The sequence below is a fragment of the Nesoenas mayeri genome (genome assembly GCF_963082525.1).
Source record: "Nesoenas mayeri genome assembly, chromosome: W".
Lineage (NCBI taxonomy): Eukaryota > Metazoa > Chordata > Aves > Columbiformes > Columbidae > Nesoenas > Nesoenas mayeri.
The window spans coordinates 7,400,742-7,423,970 of NC_137553.1; the positions used below are offsets into that span (position 1 = coordinate 7,400,742).

General features: G+C 40.3%; 1 protein-coding gene across 1 annotated transcript in view; it reads right to left on the minus strand.

The window, feature by feature from the left end:
- Window positions 1–23,229, minus strand: part of LOC308051408 (F-BAR domain only protein 2-like) — a gene marked incomplete at its 3' end in the record, with an annotated part of 153,515 nt that overhangs the window by 35,592 nt on the left and 94,694 nt on the right. The window contains exons 11-16 of the mRNA XM_080361838.1: window positions 19,709–19,733; window positions 12,113–12,194; window positions 5,830–5,999; window positions 4,787–4,811; window positions 3,905–3,947; window positions 3,166–3,260 (exon numbers count right to left, since the gene is read on the minus strand). Of these exons, the coding sequence (XP_080217964.1) occupies window positions 3,166–3,260; window positions 3,905–3,947; window positions 4,787–4,811; window positions 5,830–5,999; window positions 12,113–12,194; window positions 19,709–19,733 (440 nt within the window). The remainder of the gene's footprint in view (window positions 1–3,165; window positions 3,261–3,904; window positions 3,948–4,786; window positions 4,812–5,829; window positions 6,000–12,112; window positions 12,195–19,708; window positions 19,734–23,229) is intronic.

Sequence of the window (23,229 nt, forward strand, 5' to 3'; positions counted from 1 at the left end):
GAGGCACTCCACTAGATACTGGCCTCCAACTAGACTCTACACCATTGACTACCACTCTCTGGCTTCTCTCCTTAAGCCAATTTACAACCCATCTCACTAATTATGCTGAGTAGTCAAGGACTTTTCAGCTTCCCATGCTCTGCTAGGTATACAAGGAGCTGGGAGAGAGAAAAGCCAGGACAGCTGACCCAAGCTGGCCAAAGGGTTATTCCTTACGATATGACATCATGCTCAGTGTATAAACTGGAGTTGTCCAGGGGGAAAATACCGCTGCTCAGGAATGAACAGGCTATTGGTGTCACGGGTGGTGAGTAATTGCATCATGTATCACTTGTTTTGTACATTCTATTATTATTATTTTCTCTTCCTTTGCTATCCTATTAAACTGTTCCTGTCTCAACTCATGAGTTATTTTCCCCTTTTGATTCTCTCCCAATGGGAGGGGGAGGTGTGCGAACAGCTGCATGGTCCTAGTTGCTGGCTGGTGTTAAACTACGACACCTAGTCCTGTTGGCCACACTATTTCTGAGCCAGGATGCTCTTGGCCTTCTCGGCCAACTGGGCACACTGCTGGCTCATATTCAGCCATCTGTTCACCAGCACCCCCAGATCCTTTTCTGTCAGGCAGCTTTACAGCCACTTTTCCCCAAGTCTGTACCGTTGCATGGGGTTGTTGTGACCCAAGTGCAGGACTCAGCACTTGGCCTTGTTGAATCTCATACAACTGGCCTCAGCCCAATGATCCATCCTGTCCAGATCCCTCTGTAGAGCCTTCCTATCCTCAAGCAGATCAACATTCCCACCCAACTTGGTGTTGTCTGCAAACTTAACGAGGGTGCACTTGGTCCCCTTGTCCAGATCATTGATAAAGATATTAAAGAGAACCAGCCCCAATACTGAGCCTTGGGGAACACCACTAGTGGCTGCCAACTGCATTTAACTCCATTTGCCACAACTCTTTGCACCTGGTCATCCAGCCAGTTTTTTTACCCAGTGAATAGTACAGCTGTCCAACACATGGGCAGCCAGCTTCTCCAGGAGAATGCTGTGGGAAACAGTGTCAAAGGCTTTACTAAAGTCCAGGTAGACAACATCCACAGCCTTTCCCATATCCACTAGTTGGGTCATCTTGTCATAGAAGGAGATCAGGTTGGTCAAGCAGGACCTGCCTTTCATAAGCCCATGCTGACCGGGCCTGATCACCTGTTTGTCCTGTACATGTTGCATGATGACAATCACAGTGATCTGCTCCATAACCTTCCCTGGCACTGAGGTCAGACTGACAGGCCAACAGTTCCACAGATCCTCCTTTTGGCCCTTCTTGTAGATGGGCATCACATGTGCTAATCTCCAGTCAACTAGGACCTCTCCGGTTAGCTAGGACTGCTAATGGAAAATCGCTTGGTGAGCACTTCTGCCAGCTCCCTCAGTACCCTTGGGTGGATCCCATCCAGCCTCATAGACTTGTGTGTATCTAAGTAGTGTAGCAGGTTGCTAACCATTTCCCCTTGGATTATGAGAGCTTCATTCTGCTTGTCATCTCTGCCTTCCAGCTTAGGGGGCTGGGTACCCCGAGAACAATTGGTCTTACTATTAAATATATATATATATATATATAAACATATATATATATATATAGAGAGAGAGAGAGAGAGAAAATTTATCCTTAAATATGTTACAAATGTGGACCCACTAGCCAATAATCTTGACTGTATACCTAAGTGAGAAAGAGACAATCTAATGATTTCTGTAAGCTAGATTTGTTATAAAACATAACTTTTAAGGAACATGAATTTGTCATGGAGGAATAAGTTCCACTTAAAACCCTAAGGATTACATAGCAATGCTGGTTGCTATTAAAAGGACATTACTAAGGCCAAGAAGAATTAGCACAGAATTCTCCTATTGATATACGTACTCTTTCTTACTGTTCTTCAATCTGTATGATCAAGTACAGATGAAAAGAGTTAGAAAGCCATAATCACAAACAAAGAAGTAAGGACTATTCTAATTTTTGGAATAGGAATACCTAGCTAAAAGAAACAGTGAACACTTCCTTTCTCAGGCACATGGGAGAAGAGTCTCTACATTAAGGCAGTAGGAGTTGGAAAATAGACATGCAGTAGGTAGACTGAAGAGAACTATGAAACAGCTACTGATAGTAAATAGTAGATTCCACCTTAAATCCCCTAAGATAGCCAAAGTAAATAATTTAAGTAAATACTTTTAGTAAGCAGGTCCTAACATAGCCATATCTTTTTTTGTTTCAGTCTCTCCTTCCTATTTCTGAACTAGTTTCTCAACATCTCCTGCTCTTATCCTCTTCAACACACATACCCACTCACATGCTATTTTGCCTCCCTCTCCCTCACTGCCTTTTGAGTGTAAAAAATCAACATTGCCTGCTACTGTAAAATTCCCCCCCTTCCAAATACCAAGTTTCAGGAAAACCTACCAGTGATCTGGCCACACTGTTATCTTCCAAAATCTTACACCCAAAATTCCCATGCACTATCTGCCCCCCCAAACACATCCCGTGTTTCTTGGCCCATCCTCTTCCTCCCAATGCATCTACTCTCAGGTGGTGCCAAGGAACTCCCCCTTAATTCCATTCTCAGTCCTGCCATTTTTCTCCCATTCCCCTTGGATTATGCCCACACATCTCCTAATAGATGCATGGTTTCCTACAAGAAACAAATGCCTCACAGCAAAGCTCCACAGGTGCTTTGTACTACATAGCTAAATAGGCTTTCCTGGAAAGAAGAAACCCATTCCTATTCACAGTGCAAGCTCAGCATCTCTCAGGTACTGTGAAAACCTCCATTTAATTTCCCAACTTTACCAACTGAAAAAACAGGATTATATTCTTCCTCCAGCATAGATGGTGATCATTTTTTTGTAAAGGGAGAGGAGGAGAGAAAAAAAGACAAAAGCAAGATAGAATTTTTCTAAGGTTTCTAGTGTTCCCTCTTCCCCTTTGCTCCCTAGCTTGAAAGCCTAACATACTACACCTTGAGTTGTATATTACTCATAACATAGGATACTGCTTTACAAAATTCTTTCATTTCAATAGTCAAAGTACACCCCCTTGCAATGACTAGAAAAGCAACAACAGAACATCATGAAGAATATGCAGAAAACATTTTCTACTATCAAATATTTTACCTGAGGAGGATGAGGATGCCAACGAGGCTGAAGAGGAAGATTCAAGAGAACCGCTAAAGAGTGGATCCCATGCCAGAAGGTCACTGTTCCCCTTTCTACAGTAAGAGTTACAATTAGAAAATTAATGAAAGATGCATATATTCATAAAAATAAAATTACAACTTTGGTAATTCATCTTCTGCATTGGTTAGTCTTTAAATCCTAAAAATACTTATAAATTGCAGGTCAAGGAACTGATTTACACATAAGGAGACTATCTGAACAGATACCTTAGTGCAAGTTTGTGTTTCATAATGTTAGCAAATTGTTTTCATTTTGGGCAAGACATACATCTACACATCAGTTTGTTTCAGTATATACATATATCAGCAATGTATATAGACCTGTCCAAATTTGGGGCTTGTAATCTTAAACACTTTAAAATAGAATACTGTATGATGGAAACTAAATCCATCTTATTTAAAACATGATATTTTAATAAAAAACAATGTTTTGCAATCACATAATTATAAATATCAATTGAGACAGATCACAATGAAGCAAATGCATTAGAAGGGGAAAACAAGTTAATAGAAATCTCCATTGTTACATAATTACTCCTAAACTCTTACTATGCAATAGATGCCTGACTTAAAATAGCTGTCAACTGATATTTCCAGTGAGTCTCAGAGTCTTAGATCAAAATAAGACCAAATTCCCCCAAAACTACACTTGATATAATTTTACAAGCTGAACTTACTCATTTGCCGGAGTAGAAAGCTTGGATTTTTTTAACTCTCCACCTAAGCAAAAGACACAGTATTATCACCACTCTGAAATAAAAATCTTTCAGCTTAATTGTAAAAAGATAGTAAATGTTAATAGTTGCAGTTCAAAACTGATTGTGAATTATTAAAATGGAAAAGAGAAAATGCATTATCTCTGATAATATAAATTTAGATGCTCCTGAAACACCTTCTAAAAGGAGAGGACTAAACAGAGCAATGCATTTCACGAGGAAGTGTTGGACACTTGAAATTTCTTCCTTAAATTATACCGTTCACATAAATATTATTCTTCAGGAAACCTGGCTTGTTTTCCCACTGAGAAAAACCCTAAAGAACAGACACTAATGCTCTGTCCTTGATCTCCATGGCCATGTTTTGCGTTTTTAACTATAAAATAGAGAGATCGCTTTGCTGTTTTTTGGATTATATTCTACTTGAGTGGGTGGAAGGGTTTTAAGAACTTACACAAAAGTAATTTCCATGGGATTTCCCCCCCTTCCCTGCTTTTGGCTTTTGGACGTGTTCCTCATTACTGTCACAGACAGCCTCATCTGTTTCCCAGAACAGGGAATAGCTGAATATACAGAAAAAGAAGAGGTTTTTGGGTGGCTTCTACTAGCTGCTTTGAAATTTTGACCAAATAACTTAATTTTGTCTTTTTAATTTACAGTGAGTAGTTCAAAGGCAAATAACATAAAGGTACCTAGAAGTGACAAGAGAAATATTTTTTTTCTACTTAAAATATAAATACTTTAAAAATTTATTTCTTCAACAATAAAAATATTTTCATGCTATGGTAAAAAACTAACATAAATAGGCTAAAAGTTAAGTATTCACAAAATATTCACACTTACGGGATGAATTTCGATTTGTTTGTGCCTGAAACAGAAAAAACCCAAACCCATAAGAATAAATTGCCAACTGTCAAATAAAACACTTAACATTCCCTGGATTCTTATTTCCACTCAAGTTCTCATGCAATATTTTCCTTTCAATGTCAGGCAGAACATTCTGGAGCTTGCAGAAGGCCAGAACATGAGGCAGGACAGAGCAACTAGTGCATGCCTGCCACACTGGTAAGAAAAGGCAGGAATGAAGACTGCAGAGCTGACAAAGGCAACAGTACAACTAAATCTCTTGACAGGCTGGGCCAGTAAAATTAAACAGCTTTTATATCACATGGTGTGCCTGACAGGTAAGAATAGAAACATTCATAAGGTTTTCCCAATAACTTTATCAAGTGCTACACTTACTTGGTTTTAATCTAAAAATGTGACTAAAAAGCCATTCTGTACTTACAGAACTGTGTTTCTGCTTTCAAAACGTGGAGGGGAAAAAGAGAAAAATAATCATTAATATTTTAATACGCATAATATTTTTCTTAAAATCAGAGACATTTATATTCTGATCTGAATACTGTACTAGTATACTTTAATAATATTTATTTGTAATATGGTATAAAGCCATGGTATAAAGGATCATTTTGTGGTTTGGCAGAATACATACAATAAAGCTGCACTATAAAAGTTATATGCATCCACATTATATGATCTGTTTTAAAGGTCTGTATATTATTGAATACAAATTAGTAAACTATATTAAAAGCCATGCTCAGCTAACTCCATATGTATTAAAATGCCTTGTGGTGACAACAGCAGAAAGACAAGGACCGAGCACTCCCAAGACTCAAAGTAAAGTTAAAATCTGAGAAGGGAGAATTACTTAACATTACGTTGCAATGAAGTGTATCAAAGATGACCTAGTGCACAAGAAAGAAAAGAATCATTGAACTTGAACCTAAAATAAATTCTGAACAGTAAAATATATGTTAACACTAAAGATTCCTTACCACTTTTCTTCTTTACTCATTAAAAATACAAGGAACAAAATTACTTACAGATATTGCTGGAGAAAGAGCAATGTTCCCTATAGATACTTTTAATTCATCCAAGGAAGGCATTGTATATTGAGAGCTATTATTTGACTGGACAGGTTTTATTTCTACATGGAACCTCCTGGGTTCATCATCTTCAGAGTCAGAATCACTGGATGAATACAAATGGTTGTCTTTGGTATGTTTTTCTCAGTTAAGGTGAAAATACTTCAAATTCATCTGTTTAATCTGTTTCATAATTACTCTCTACAAAATGCTCATATTAAGTAAACACCACAGATAAATAATGCTGCCTAAGCTCTTTGTGCACTTATACAGACACTTTAATTATATCCACTGTCCAAAATTCACAACTCAGAGTTAAAATTTAGTTTTTATATTCCATTCATCTTCATAATGGTATTGTTATCAAAGGCATGATATCATATAACTGAACAACTGCATATTTTAAAACATGAGGATAAATGAAAGATTCTATAGTAGCAACACTTCTGTATGTTTAATTTACAATTTGTAAGACTCAACGAAGGATTCTAACACATGTATGAAAAATGTATGCATTGCAGAAATCCTTTTAAACCTAGCTTTTTAATTAGCAATGAAGTGCTCATGGTATCTGTGCTGAGCATAACAGTAGAAGAAGCAGTAGCCACCCTTGCCCTTTTTGCAGAGGCACAGAAAATTTTGCAACAAAGGATGACAGTTACACAGAAGGCTGCACAGTAAACTAAACCCCATCAGTCACTTAAAGCACTGTCATCCTTGGCTAAAAATGAATCACAATGACAACTCAGCCCTCAAAATCAGCAAAATATACTGATTCATTTAGCCTTGATTCTTTATATGCACAGGAACTGCACTCAAGAAAAGCTCTGAAAGGCCTATGCTAAGTCTTAAAAGATGCAGCTGTTTTGATAAGAATCAAGTTGAAAATTTTCCTCTATTGAAACAAAGAAGTGTCTTGCCACCTAGGGAGACCATACATATTCTATACCTCACTTCTGTTATTTTCATTTGAATGAAATCTCTTCCAACTATTCCCTGACAAAAAAACACCGAACCCTTAAGACATTCCAAATCCAATTCAGGTGAAAGAAACTCTGAGATGTGGCAAGAAAAAAAGTCAAACATCTTCATCTTACAGGCCATTTGTCTGCCAAAATGGATCACATCTGGAAAATAAAATTTTAAAATACAAGTCAGTTTTCATTTCACCTAAAGATTTCTTGCCTTGAAAGTTATCACTGAGTTTCAAGATTCATTTCCTATGAATCAGGTAGCTCTTCTAAAGTGGCATGTGCCTACCACTGAGGTATTAGGTCTATTAAACAGTTACTGACAAAGATCAGTTTAGACCTGAATGCCATGAACTAAAAGGTCATAGAATCATAGAATCATGGAATCATAGAATAATTTGGGTTGGAAGAGACACTCAGGATCATCAAGTCCAGCCATAACCTAACTCTAGCACTAAACCATGTCCCTGAGAACCTCATCTAAATGCCTATTAAACACCTCCAGGGATGGTGACTCCACCACTTGCCAGGCAGCCTGTTCCAATGCCTGACATCCCTTTCTGTGAAGAATTTCTTCCTAATACTCAATCTAAACCTCTTCTGGCGCAACTTGAGGCCATTTCCTCTTGTCCTATCAATTGCTACACGAGAGAAGAGACCAACACCCTCCATGCTACAACCTCCTTTCAGGTAGTTGTAGACAATGATAAGGTCTCCCCTCAGCCTCCTTTTCTCCAGGCTAAACAGCCCCAGTTCCCTCAACCGCTCCTCATAAGACTTGTGCTCCAGGCCCTTGACCAGCTTGGTCACCTTCCTCTGCACTCTCTCTAGTACCTCAATATCTTTCTTATGATGAGGGGCCCAAAACTGAACATAGTATTCAAAGTAGGGGCTGCACCAGCGCAGAGTACAGTGGCACAATCACTTCCCTAGTCCTGCTGGTCACACTATTCCTGATACAAGCCAGAATGCTGTTGGCCAAAACAACAAAAATGGCCACCTGGGCACACTGCTGGCTCATATTCAACCAGCTGTTCACCAACACACCCAGATCCTTTTCTGCCAGGCAGCTTTCTAGCCACTCTTCCCTGAACCTGTACCACTGCCTGGGGTTGTTGTGATCCAAGTGCAGGACCTGGCGCTTGGCCTTGTTAAACCTCATACAATAAGCCTCAGCCCAATAATCCAGCCAGTCCAGATCCCTCTGTATGGCCTTCCTACCCTCCAGCAGATCAACACACCCACCCAATTCGGTGTCATCTGCAAATTTACTAAGGGGACACTCAGTCCCCTCATCCAGATCATTGATAAAGAGATTAAACAGAACTGGCCCAAATACTGAGCCCTGGGGAACACCACTTGTGACCGGCCACCAACCGTTTGGCTCCACAACTCTTTGGGCCTGGCCCTCCAGCCATTCTTTATCCATCAAATAGTACACCTGTCCAGGCCATGAGCTTCCAGCTTCTCCAGGAGAATGCTGTGGGATCCGGTGTCAAAGGCCTTACTGAAGTCTAGAGTACACAACATCCACAGCCTTTCCCTCATTTACTAGGTGGGTCACCTTGTCATAGAAGGAGATCAGGTTGGTCAAACAGGACCTGCCTTTCATAAAGCCATGTTGACTGGGCCTGATCTCAAGTTTTTCTTGTATGTGCCATGTGATGTCACTCAGTATGATCTGCTCCATGACCTTCCCTGGCACTGAGGTTAGACTGACAGGTCTGCAGTTTTCCCAATCATTCTTCTGGCCCTTCTTGTAGATGGGCATCACATTAGCCAACTTCCAGTCAACTGGGACCTCCCCAGTTAGCCAAGATTGCTGATAGATAATGGAAAGTGGCTTAGTGATCACCTCTGCTAGCTCCCTCAGCACCCTTGGGTGTATCCCATCTGGCCCCATAGACTTGTGGGTGTCCAAGTGGTGTAGCAGTTCGCTATCCATTTCCCCTTGGATTACTGGGGCTTCATTCTGCTCCCTATCTCTGTAACAGACTCCCACCAGGATGTCCGCCTTGTTGCCCTTCCCCTTGATTCTCACCCATAGACACTCAACCCCTATCATCATCCTCATCAAGTTCCAAACAATCAAAACCCTTCCCAACATACATGGCTACTCCCTTTCCTTCCTCACGTATCCCTTCTCAAGAGTTTATAGCCATCTAATGCAGCACTCCAGTTATGAGAGTCATCCCATCATGTTTCTGTGATGGCAATTATATCGTAGCTTTTCTGCCTCAAATTGGCTTCCAGCTCCTCCTGTTTGTTGCCCATGCTGCATGCATTCATACAGATGTACTTCGGCCAGGCCATTGATTCCACCACCTTTCTCTGGTGAGAAGCCCTTTGTGGCCATCCTCAAGTGCTTCCACAGTTTCTGCCACATCAATAACCCTTGCGTTTCTCTTACTGCATGGCTCTCCATGCCCTACCTCCACTGGGATGGCAGACTGAAGGGCATTGTTAGCGCTACCCTCAGATGCTGGCATGTTGCCCTTGGGTATGCCTCTGCCACACCTGGTTTCCCTCCCTTCCCCCTTCAAATCTAGTTTATAGCCTTCTCAATGAGTCCTGCGATCTCCTGCCCCAGGATCCTTTTCCCCATTTGAGACAGGTGTGTTATATTTGTTGCTAGCAGGCCAGGTGCCACATAAGCCAACCCATGATCAAAAAACCCAAAATTCTGCCAGTGACACCAGTCCCTCAGCCAGGTATTGATCTGGTGGGTCTTCCTGCATCTTTCCTTGTCATACCCTACAACTGTGGGGACAGAGGAGAACACTACTTGTGTTCCAGATCCCTTAACCATGCATCCCAAGACCCTGAAATCTCTCTTGATTGTCTTTAGTTTTCCCTTTTCAGTTTCATCACTGCCTACCTGAAAAATTATTAGGGGATGGTAGTCTGAGGGCCTTATCAGGGCAGGAAATTTTCTTTTTACATCTTTAACTCTGGCCCCAGGGAGGCAGCAGACTTCCCTAAGAATTGGGTCAGGTCTGCATATAGGGCCTTCTGTTCCCTTTAGAAGGGAGTCTTCTACAACCACAATCTGCTTTTTTTTTTCTTTGTGGGAGTTGTTTTGATGGAGAGTGCAGGGTGGCTTATCCTCTGCAGCACCTCCAACTCCACCTCCAACCTCCCTCAATGTTGTTTTTGGTTCCACTTGCAAGGCCTCATAACTGTTTTGCAAGGGAACCTGGGAGGGTGGGGTGGTCACAGCAAGGATCCTCCTCCTTCTACACCAGGCAGAAACATGCTGCCATTTCCCCCCATTCCTCAAGTTGCTGCATTCCACATCCAGAGCTTCATGCCTGTTGGACAGAGGCACCTGGGAAGGTGGGTTGGGTAGGGGGATGTTTCTCCTGCCACCCCAAGTGTGGACTTTCTTCTGTTCATCCCTTTCCCTTGACCTGCCTTCTTCAGTCAGGCAAGGAGAGGATACAGGAATCTCTTGATCTTAATTTCTTGCTGGTGGTCTTACCTGCCCCTGAGAGGCCAGAGTTTGATCCCACCAGTTGATTTCCTTTTCCAGCTCCCTGATACTTCTCAACCTTTCCACCTCCTCTCTCAGTTCTACTACCAGGCTGAGCAGGTCATCCACCTGCTCACACCTCACAACTGTTTTCTCTATTACCACTCCAATACTAGTGAAAGGCTCTGGCATTCTCTGCAGTCTGAGGTCTGGGTGGCTGCATGTTCCTGTGGCAGCTCTGTCTCAGTTGCCGCCTTCTTCCTGTTGAGTGCAGAGTACTTAACTTTGCCCCAAGTGGATACCATAGCCAGCTCCTTCTGCGAGGGTGACAACAACCAAGTGAGGTAAATCACTTGAGCTTGCTGAGCTTCCTTGCCCTGCTTGCTTGCGCAAACTGCTGTGCTAACTGCTTCACCCCTGTCTGCTGACCCTCTTCGCTGTGTTCCTGGTCATCTGTGCTCCCTAGGAGCGTGTTTAAATTTTCCCTGGTTGCTCCTGGCAATGCCTCCTCGTGTCAACCCCTCTCACAAGATCAGCCACCTCATGGCAATTCTCTCGGCAGGACTGCAGCTCTGGGATCTCCTCCTTGTCTCCTCAGTCCGTGCCCAGCCTCAGCTCTTACTGTAGCCACTGCTGTGCATGTCGGTTCACCATGTTTAAATCTCCCATGATTGCTCTGTAGCTGCTGCTGTGATTGTCGCTCATCACTGACTGAGGTCAGTCAGTAATTTTTAGGATGAGTGTTTTTCCAACACTTAAGACTGGCCTTATTAAGACAGACTGCCATTATGGTAAAATAATGTCCTCCAACACATCATCTCAAGAGTTCCCATCAACAGAATAAATATCGACTCTTGGAGGCTAAGGGAGGAAAAGAGCAAGGGAACTGATGACTTTGTGAATCTGTTCAAGATTTTCAGAAGCTGAAGTACTACCTGGCTGACAGGAATTGCAAACCATTGAGATTTTTCACTGGATATATGGCCTTTTCCATTGCTTCATGACAAAAAGCATAATGGAGAAAAGGATATGCAGGTGAATAATTTACAAAGCATGAATGTTATTCACTCGTGCCTCCATTTCATAAAAATATGCAAAACATGAAGTAATACATCCCCCCATATCTGGATAATAGTCTTTTGCTTTTATACCAATTATGTAAATAAGAGATAACATGAACTATTTTTATCAGTACAGGAACCTTCACTGGGGACAACAGAGGCATATTCGGCAAAGTTGATGAGAATAGAGAAGCTATGATGACAGACTGGCCCACTTTAAGTTGCTCTCAACTGGTTAAAAGTTTTCACAATTTAAAGTAATTTCAAAGTGTAAGTTTATCTTTTATTTTATCTGTAGTTCCTAGAAAAATTGGTGAATACATTTCCAAAAATTAGCTATCTTGCTAACATATTAGGCTTGCTTAGATCTACAGCAATTATTCCCAGCTCTTAAGTAGAGATTCCCTCTTTGTGATGGAAGAAAAAAAGAGAACAAGAATCTTTTTCTTCAAATGAAGAACAGAGAAAATAAAGAAATCCATAAAAAATGACTCATAACAAAATCCTATTCTGCATATCAAACAAAAACCATCCTCTTAAAGTTCCTAACACCTCCTGATCTACCCTTAGCATTTACACACAAAATCTGAGCTAGACAAGATTTTGTGCATTTTGCAGAAGCTATGAACATAAGACTACAAGGTTGCAACATAAGCATGAATGTCATTCATCTTCTTTGACTTAACACTTTAATGGGTACTTCCCCTCTCCAAATAATTGTAATAGCAGGAAATAACTTGGTGTGATAATAGTAAAAAGGATATTCTGTGATGCTTCTGGCTTAATGCTGTATCCTTCATCATCTACATCAGGAATGTTCTAAAAAAAAAAAAAAAAGATGGTATGATGGTATTGACAAATAACTAAATAAAATATGTTGTTCTTCAATCAGACTGAATTTTCTATCATTGACAAATTAAAATTTGATTGCAACACCTCATGAAAGTAATTGTTATTAATTATTACAGTTATCTTAATTTATGCTCTATGGTTCAGAAGTAGTGTGACAGATAAGATACCTCAGGAACACAATGCAACAAAACAACCTCCAAATTTCCTGTGAAAACTGACAAGTTTTAATGCATCAGCTTTTACTGATATTCTGTCAAAAAGGTCAGAACCCAACAGAAGCATTTTAACTTTACTACTGAGTGTTACATAAGCCTACAGTCCTCTCAGCCCCAAATATTTTCCCAATTTCTACTTCTAATTCTTTCAGCTAAGCCATTGGAGGCTCTGATAGTGCAGGAGCATAACCTTTCCTGAATACTAGTCAGTACTTTAATATGTGAGTAAAAGCATATTATAAATATATTATAAAAGCAGGTTATACAGGTTGCAACTTCCTCTCTCCCCCTTGAAAAGACAGCAAGCCTGTACTGTTACTTTAGCAAAGAATATCCACATTAATTAAAATGCATGGATGAAACTTAAAATACAAGTGCTCAAAATTGGGTTCCAAACTCTTCATTTATGCACCTCCAGCATCATCCTGGATTTTTAGAGTAATAAGCATCTGGGAACTTCAAACTCGTTCGGTTTTTCAGTTCTTGCAGGCAATTAAATATTAATTGAAGAGAATTACATTTAAAATAATTTAGAATTCTTAGGTAAGCATTTAGTTTCATAAAAGTGTTTTGGGACAGAGAGAAACAAGTCTCTAATGTGATCATCTAAATTTTAAAAATGTGCAAAAAAACACACTCGTATATTTTATATAAATGGATAGACTTGGATACACAGATACTTTCCCCGTTCAAACCAGAAAAAGAAAAGCCTGCTCATGACTTTGCATGCATAGTTAGACTATGTGAATTGCTGAGATGCTACAGTAAGTTTATTACAAAAAAACACAACCCAAATGTCTTCAAAATTTCACCAGTTATAAATTTCTTATAAAAATGACAAAGGATAGAAGAGATACTTAATGTACCTTTGTATTGACAAAGACAAATAGTGTCACATATAAGCAAAATGGTATCTTAAAATCTTAATTACAAGTTCAGTAGTAATTTCAAAATATTATTTTCAATATTTTGAACAGTTGGACAGTTCTGCTTTCTGAAACATCAGAATTCTATTTACTAATCTACATTTTGTAACAGCGGTAGAAGACACAGCCCTTCAGGTGAGATACATAATCACAAATTTCATGTTAATGAAGGCATTTACTTGATTAATTCCTATTCCCTTCTCCACACTCCTACAAAGACAGAACTATATGTTATCTGGTGGATCGCAGCGCATCTTTTAAGTATCAGGCACACAGTGCAGACAAAACCTGACTTGCCTACCACACTGAAAGGAAAAAAACCACAGCCTTCCTGTACACATGTGTCATTTCTGAACTTCAACACAGAGGAAGAAGTTATTTGCAAATTTTGGGTTTCCATAAGTAGTAGTTATTAATAAGATTGGGGATGAAGGTCTAGCTCCCTACCCAAACATGTTATTTGTAGTATTTGCAGTAAAAATAAGCTCAATGTGGATGTGACTTGAACTCTCCCGAAGTCACTGGAAAGGTAGACTTCCTTGGAAGAAGGTTTCACATTCTCAGAAGTTCTGTCAAGCAATTAAACATATAACAATAAAAAATGGATAGTTTTCCCTGTGTTTGCAGATGTAATACAACACATTATTGATTAAGGTATTATATAGTTCTAAATATACATAAAAATGTAGGATTTATAGCTCTGTCTTTGCACTAGTATGTTCTACAAACTTTCTGGGGTGAATAGATTTAAAAAAAAATAAAATCTAAGGACATAATAAATAACGAAGTAAAACTGCCTATACAAAAGCATGAGGACTGCGCATTCCATTCCCAAAACTTATTTTAGAGTTTCAGTCAATACTTTGACTCAGTTTCCTTTCTCTGTCCCATCTGGCATCCAAAAAGCAATGGAAAAAGCCACACCATAACCATGTCATTGGTTCCTCTGAGGTATGCACAAAGGACAAGAGAGGAACATGTGGAGCACACTGCAGTCTAGCGACTTCATTTGGCCCTTCCTCAGCAACATAAGCACTGCTCAAGAATTGGTCAATGGGTCAAGAAACAAAGAACCTTAACTGCAATTCAGTTTGATTTGTGCCCATTTTCTCCTGGATATCTACAGTGGTTATGAGAGCTCCTTATCAAGTTTTCCTTGGAGTATGCTTCAAGATACTGCTGAGCTGAACAGCTCACTCTTTTTTTGCCAGATGAACTTTCTACCATTTTACTGGACCAACTTCGTGTACATCCAGACAAGGACCAAAGTAAACTCAAAGTAAGCACCTGAAGCTCATAACCTGAGCAGGAGAAAAAAGACCCTCTCTGCTTTTGACATATTTGAGATGTAAATTTGACTCAAGAATATCCTTAGGTTAAGACAGAGGTATAACATATTCACAGCTTCCTCTCCTTAGGGTGCCTATTAACCCAAAAGACACAAAAACAAAGAACAGCCAGTCACTTTTTTCTATTGCCAGAGATGCAGAAAGAAAATCAGGTATTCAAAGTGCTCCTGTCTTGTACTGTGACTACAAAGCCTCATACCCTTTATCAAAGGCAGCTATTCAAAATATGTTGGAAATATTTAATTTCACTAAATGTTACACTTGTGTTTCACAAATTAGATTTTGAAAGCTCCAAATTCAGTCAGTACCTAGCAATAAAAATGGTGTATAATTCTATATGACCTTAATTACAGAATCACAGAATCACAGAATGTTAGTGATTGGAAGGGACCTCAAAAGATCATCTAGTCCAATCCCCCTGCCGGAGCAGGAACACCTAGATGACGTTACACAGGAAGGCATCCAGGCAGGTTTTGAATGTCTCCTGGGCAGCCTATTACAGTGTTCTGTTGCCCTTATTGAGAAGAAGTTTCTTCTCAAGTTTAAGTGGAACCTCTTGTGTTCCAGTTTGAACCCATTACCCCTTGTCCTACTGTTGGTTGTCACCGAGAAGAGGCTGGCTCCATCCTCATGACACTCACCCTTTATATATCTGTAAACATTAATAAGGTCACCCCTCAGTCTCCTCCAAGCTACAGAGACTCAGCTCCCTCAGCCTTTCCTCATAAGGGAGATGCTCCACTCCCTTAATCATCTTTGTTGCCCTGCGCTGGACTCTCTCCAGCAGTTCCCTGTCCTTCTTGAACTGAGGGGGCCAGAACTGGACACAATATTCCAGATGTGGTCTCACCAGGGCAGAGCAGAGGGGAAGGAGAACCTCTCTTAACCTACTAACCACCCCCTTTCTAATACACCCCAGGATGCCATTGGGCTTCCTGGCCACAAGGGCACAGTGCTGACTCATGGTCATCCTGTTGTCCACCAGGACCCCCAGGTCCCTTTCCCCTACACTGCTCTCTAACAGGTCATTCCCCAACCTATACTGGAACCTGGGGTTGTTCCTACCCAGATGCAATACTCTGCACTTTACCTTGTTATATTTCATTATATTTTTCCCCGCCCAACTCTCCAGCCTGTCCAGGTCTCGCTGGATTCAGCACAGCCTTCTAGTGTGTCAGCCACTCTTCCCACCTTAGTGTCATCAGCAAACTTGCTGATAGTACACTCCATTCCCTCATCCAAATCGTTGATGAATAAATTGAATAATACAGGCTCCAGTACTGACCCTTGAGGCACTCCACGAGATACAGGCCTCCAACTAGACTCCGCTCCATTGACCACAACTCTCTGGCTTCTTTCCTTCAGACAGTTTGCAGTCCACCTCACTACCCGATCATCCAGACCGCACTCCCTCAGTTTAGCTGTGAGGATGCTGTGGGAGAATGTCTCAAATGCCTTACTGAAGTCAAGGTAGACCACATCCACCGCCCTGCCATCATCCATCCACCTCGTTATGTCCTCATAAATGTCAATGAGGTTGGTCAAGCACGACTTCCCCTTGGTGAAGCCATGTTGACTGCCCCTAATGACCCTCTTATCCCTTATATACCTTGAGATGGCACCAAGGATAAGTCATTCTATCAGTTTCCCAGGGATGCAGGTGAGGCTGACTGGTCTATAGTTACCCGGGTCCTCCTTCTTGCCCTTTTTGAAGACTGGAGTGACATTTGCTTTCCTCCAGTCTTCAGGCACCTCTCTTGTTTCTCAGGACTTGGCAAAAATGATGGAGAGCGGTCCAGCAATGACCTCAGCCAGCTCCCTGAGCACCCACGGGTGCATCCCATCCAGACCCATGGATTTATGGATGTCCAGATTGCCTAATTGCTCCCTAACCCAGTCCTCATCAACTGAGGCTAACTCCTCCATTGTCCTGCCTTCCTCTGGGTCCTCAGCGGTACGGGGCTCCTCAGGACAGCCTCTGGCAGAGTAGACAGAGACAAAGAAGGCATTCAGTAACTCTGCCTTCTCTGTATCTTCTGTCACCAGGGCACCCACCTTGTTCATCAGTGGGCCTACATTGCCTCTGGTGTTAGTTTTATCTGCCGCGTATTTGAAAAAGCTCTTTCTGTTGTCCTTAACCCCTCTCACCAGGTTTAATTCTAAGGAGGCCTTAGCTTTCCTAGTTGCCTCACTACACCCTCTGACAACAGCCTTATATTCTTCCCAAGTGGCCAGCCCCTCCTTCCATAATCTGTAAACTCTCCTCTTCCACCTGAGCTTACCCAGCAGTTCCCTGTTTAACCATGCAGGTCTCCTAGCTACACTCATATGTAGAGGTTAATGAAAAGTTTTGGATGCCTCGATATATTTGTTTGCATTCCAGTTTCCTATGAAAAAAAGGTTCAGCATTATTTTCTGTGCATCTGTGGCTTCCTTCTTAATTGCTTTTGAACTTACTGGACTATTTCAAATAGATTTGACAGGCAGAACAGACGACTCAAAGATAATAACATTACTACAGTCTTCATGAAAATAGGAAGTCAAGTAGAAGACAGATCTGCAAGTATCCCAACCAAGCGAAGGGCTGCAATACTCTCCTGGTTTTGTTAAAAAGAAGACAAGTTTCTGTTTTAGTGAATTTTCCTTTCAGCTAAAGTCTTCTTAGTAACTGCACTTTTCTGAAGTAGGATAGATGTTTTGGTAGACATAGCAATGGAATGCAAGGTCTCTGATAAGGATGCACATCCTTTAAGTGAGAGGGGCAAGGAGGAGCGAACTGAAACAGGTGACTGAAACTGACCAGCTAAGTATTCCATCCCATTCACGTGATACTTCATATAGAAGTGGGAGATCATGAGGATCTCGTCCCTTTTTTCCTCTTGGACTATGGCCAACATTAGGAGAGGACCTTGCGAGTCGTCTGTGTGAACTGAGGCCTAGTGACAGACTGAATCCAGTACCGGTTTGCTGCAGAGTCCAGTCCAGGACTTCTGGGTGTAGGCTCTGCTGCTGGTGGAGCAGTGCTGATCTTTGCTGGGACTTTCAAGATTGGTTTTGTATATTTTCTATTATTTTCTCTATTTTTTTAGTAGCATTAGTAAAACATTTTTAATTTTTCCAACTCTCTCTCTCTGTCCTTCTTTGCCTTCCAGTCGTCTGTATTTAGTGGGGAGGGGGGGCTGAAGGGGGGCTGGGGGGGAGAGGGGGTTAACAAAGCATCTGCCACGGTTTATTGTCACCCTGCAATCAAACCTTGACAGATTTATTGGCACCCAACGTGGGGTGGAGAAAGGGTTAAAATTTGGCACTAAAAAGGGATAAATTTGGAGATTTTTGGTTTTCCTACTGCTCTGACATACCTTTCAATTTTCTTGGCACAGTGCCAACTCATAGGGTTGTGATACTTGCGGGTCTGTGTGCATCGGACATTATCTAGTTGTGTTAAACCAGATTGAATTGCATTGGTTTAAAAATGCTGTGTCATAAGTTGTCTCAGCTATTAGCTACAGTGTGTTCTGCTGTGTGTTATTTATGCTGGACGTATTTTATTAATAGATTTGTGCATTCTAAAGGGGGCTGGGGGAGAGAGGGGGTTAACAAAGTTAAAAACTGCCACGGTTTATTGTCACCCTGCAATCAAACCTTGAAAAATGCAAACTCAGATTGGTCACAAGTGGAACCTTGTAAATGCTTCCCCAGTAGAAAAGTTTCTACTAGAGCTCATATCTTCCTATAGACCATCCCTAGATTCATGGCAAACCCATGGGAAACAAGACAACTGGTTCTGCCCATAGAGCAACTTCCTAGGTAGTAAATGCACACAGAGACAAGTTAACTTTCTGTTTTTCTTAATTATCAAGGCTTAGCTTAATGGAAGTTAAATGTGTAGATCAACATATAACAGCACAGGAATTTTGAATCTCAAGACACACTGTAATCTATATTAAACAAAAGAGATTGCTTATTGAAGCAGTCAACCTTTTTAACAAATTTCAGTTCTCAGTTCACAGCTACTCATGATCACATAAAAACCCCTTATAGCAGTTACTAAAAATTCTTGACAGCAAATCGCAATTTATTCATATGCATTAAAATGATATTTTCTGATATATATATAATCTGGTGGCTACAAAAAAAGGATAAGCATTAGCATATAGCTTGACAAAGATAAATTCGAGAACTTCCATTTTGGTACAAAAGACATTTCTTAGGACCATCTCACTGCTTTGATTACTGAAAAGAGAGAATACAAGTTAAAACACACCGTTTTGGACTAGTGAGAAGGCCCTAATGGTATTGGCTACATACTGTACATTGGAAGATCCACAGTATCACACAGAACTGGTAGATAAAGTATTGAATTTAGTTCTTACCAGATCCTTAAGTTCTAAAATTTAAATATATTTACTTCAGTGCTTATAGCTATAAATACATGCAGAGTGGTTTTCTCTTACATTCCTTTCACACAAGAGAACAATTAAAATTCTTGACAAATAAATGAAAGGCACATTTAAAAAAAACCATGTTAATAATAGAAAAGCCAGACATAGATATTTTCTATGAGTGACCAAAATCATAATTGGGACACCTTAAATAAGCTGAATTTTCTGAGGGCTGGTCCTTAGTATTTTCTAACAAACAAAAATGAGAGTTGCTTTAATTTTTTTTTTTTTTTTCTCAGAGTTCAATTTGTTTCTAAGGGATGAAATTAATCTAATCTATGGTATGCCCCTCAGTTCAAGAAGGACAGGGAACTGCTGGAGGAAATATAAATTGTTAGGAAATATAAATGTATTCCTGATCCATATTTGCATATACTGCTAAAGATTATGTTCTGAGCAAAATTAACACTTCAGCTATGTTATCAAAATACTAAATCCTCTGTCATCTAAATAGTACATTGCAGGTACTGTATATAAGTCAAATTTCATCAGATTGTAGTGCTTGACTATGTTAGTATATGCATTTGTATTGGAAATAAGTCTACTTACAACTGAGTCTGTATCTGGACACTCCCTATGAAAAAAAAAAAAAAGAGAAGAAAAAGAAAATATACAGTTATAAAATACAAAAATGATTTTATTCATACAGTTCTAGTACTTCCTTTAAAATTTTCAATTAATTTGAAACATTGCATTTGACCCATCTGCCTTTTGTTAAAATTTTTGTTATAAATAATAAAAAAAGTTGTTAAAATTTTTGTTATAAATAATCCACATTCAAATGAATGAAATTTAAACAAAAGAAATTGAAAGTTGATGCTAAAAACACTGCAGAAGAAAAAAATCACATCATAGTGAAAAAAAAATTTAAAAATCGAGAGAAGTCACAAGTATCAGGCTGTATTTTGGATGAATATACTTTGAGTCAGGTGTCTATGAATGATGTGCATAATAAATCAGTCTCTGATCCTGATGAAATAGTACACACACACTTGCAAAACATTTTGAACAATAACCAGTTCTTAAAGCAATTAAGACTATTCTTAAAGGAATTCAGAGCTTCTCTCTTTTGGAATTTCATTCTTAGTTTGAGTTTGTCAAGCACAGTTGCAGTCAAGCACCAGAAGATGCTGGAAAAAATTAACAGAAACACTTAAGAAAAATTTAAAAAAAAAAAGTTGTCAACAGAAAGGCAGTGATTGCAAGCACATTATTCACAAGTGTTATATTTTTCTGCTGTAACTTGAATTTAAGTAGCAATATTTTAAAAAATTAATGATGCTGAATGCCTCTCACTGATGTATGCAAAAAGCAGAAGCAATTACATTTACAGTATGTGGAAATACTTGAGTAGCATATAGGTCCTCTCTAATCTGTACCCTGACAAATAAAGCCTGTGCTGGTTTGACTGAAAATGGGTTAATTTTCTTCTTGCAGTTAGAAACCTTCCTTTTCATAGCTAGCATGCTATTATTTGGACTTAGTTTAAGAACAAGAAGATAACACTTCGGGACAGAGTTAATGTTTTTAATTGCTCTGGTCTGAGAGCCAAGGACACTCTGAACACTCTGCCCACAGGTGTGAGGCATCGAGGAAGGGGGGCATAGATGGGGCAGAGCTTGACTGACATCCAGACTGATCAATAAGAGTATTCCATCCCATTGGCATGATACTCCATATTTAAGGAGTTGGTCTCTTCCACTTTTTCTCTCTCTCTGGCTCTTGCTTGCTCTGGGGCACAACCAGGGGAGTTTTGGTCAGGACGTTTAGTCCGGCCTTTTGCCATTTTGCAGAGGCCTCTGGGCTTTTCTGCCTTTTTCCTTTTTCCTCTCTTTTCTCTCTCTGAGATCAGCTTTAGAATCAGGTGCTGCTTTCCTGGGACTGGCTGCTCAGTGTGTTTGTGAGGAATTGCTTTGAGTATTTTTTATTTCTATTTTAAATATATATATTTAATAATAGTGTATTAGTATTTTGTCACTTTATTAAACTTTGTTTATCTCAATCCAAGTTTCTCCCTTTCCTTTTGATTCTTTCCTCTATTGGGGGGGGGGGGTGTGTGCGTGGGAGTGGGTGAATGAGTGGCTATCGTGGTTGTATTGCTAGCTCGGGTTAAACCACAACAAGCCATAAGTGCCAGTGTAACTGAACAACAGTGTTTTATATAGTCAAGCTGAACATCTTAAATGTGTACTTATTTAAAAAAAAAAAAAAATCAAATTTGTAGCAAACTAAATAATCTTTTCTGAAAGGCTAAGTGGGTTAAATGTAAAAATAACAGTGCCTTTAAAAACAGATATGAAAACTTGCTAACGTGGAAGCATAAATATGCAATTCAGTACAGGCTGTTAAGAAATTGACAGTGATATGAAGGATCCTGTCTTTAAAAGGTCCCACACAAAAGAAAATCCGTGTGACCAAGTTTCTAATTGACTTACGTTTTATCTCCCTCTGCTGGCTAAGCTGCATTCACAGCACTAGAAACAGCTATTTTAAAAGCTATTTTACAGAACAAAGAGACAATGTATTAGATTTCTCTCAAAAGGTATAACAAACAGCTGTTATGACGTGCTTTTAAAAGCATCTGTACTCCAACAAGACAGCTTGAAGTCCATAAAAGTTAAGAAATGTGAAAGATGTGAGGTAAACTACAATTACAGTAATTCAGCTCATAATGAAGATTTTCAAAATTAACGAGCTAATACACATCAAAAAGTAATGGCAGATCTAGTATCATTCAGAGGATTGACAGTACCTCACAGGATCCATTCTCAAGATACAAAGCAAAACTTGATAGTCTGCAAATGCTGGTGAAGTGGAAAACGAGGACATCAGGTTTCAGATGGATGTGTTTTACATTGCTAGATGCATGAGCTTTCTTTTAAGATTAAAGAACTAGATCATACTTCTACTATAAGGTAACATTTCAGGAAACGGGGACTCTGTAACGGAATTTAAGGAAAGTAGCTAAAAACTCAAAACCAAATCATGCAAAGCAGTGATTAGAAAAAGAAGGTAAATCATTGACAGAGCCGGTATAGCAATATGCAATAAAATGCATTGTATACGGTATTTCCCTGTGTATAACCATTACTAGACACAATACCCAGTTTAGATATCATAACTTAAGGGGCCCAAGATAGCTGGATTGCATTCAGAGATTGCTTCTTCCACGCTCAGGATCAGAGCATTCCTACACGTAGGAAGTTAAGGAAGGGAGCCAGGAGGCCTGCGTGGTTGAATAGGGATCTATTGGGTATGCTCAAGCAGAAGAGGAGAGTTTACAGGTCATGGAAGCAGGGGCTGGCCACTTGGGAGGAATATAAGGCTGCTGTTAGAGGATGTAGGAAGGCAGCTAGGATAGCCAAGGCCTCCTTAGAATTACAGCTGGCGAGAGAGGTCAAGGACAGCAAAAAGAGCTTTTTCAAATACATAGCAGATAAAACTAATAGCAGGGGCAATGTAGGCCCACTGAGGAATGGGGTGGGTGCCCTGGTGGCAGAAGATACAGAGAAGGCAGAACTACTGAATGCCTTCTTTGTCTCTGTCTACTCTGCCGGAGGCTGTCCTGGGGAGCCCTGTACCCCTGAGACCCCAGATGAAGCCAGGTCAATGGAGGAGTTTGCTTTAGTTAATGAGGACTGGGTTAGGGAGCAATTAAATAATCTGGACATCCATAAATCCATGGGTCCAGATGAGATGCATCCGCGGGTGCTGAGGGAGCTGGCTGAAGTCATTGCTGGACCGCTCTCCAACATCTTTGCCAAGTCTTGGGAAATGGGAGAGGTGCCCAAGGATTGGAGGAAAGCAAATGTCACTCCAGTCTTCAAAAAGGGCAAGAAGGAGGACCCGGGTAATTATAGACCAGTCAGCCTCACCTCTGTCCCTGGGAAAGTAATGGAACAGCTTATCCTTGGTGCCATCTCAAGGCATATCAAGGATAAGAGGGTTATTAGGGGCAGTCAGCATGGCTTTACCAAGGGTAAGTCATGCTTGACCAACCTCATAGCCTTTTATGAGAATGTAACAAGGTGGATGGATGATGGCAGAGCGGTGGATGTGGTCTACCTTGA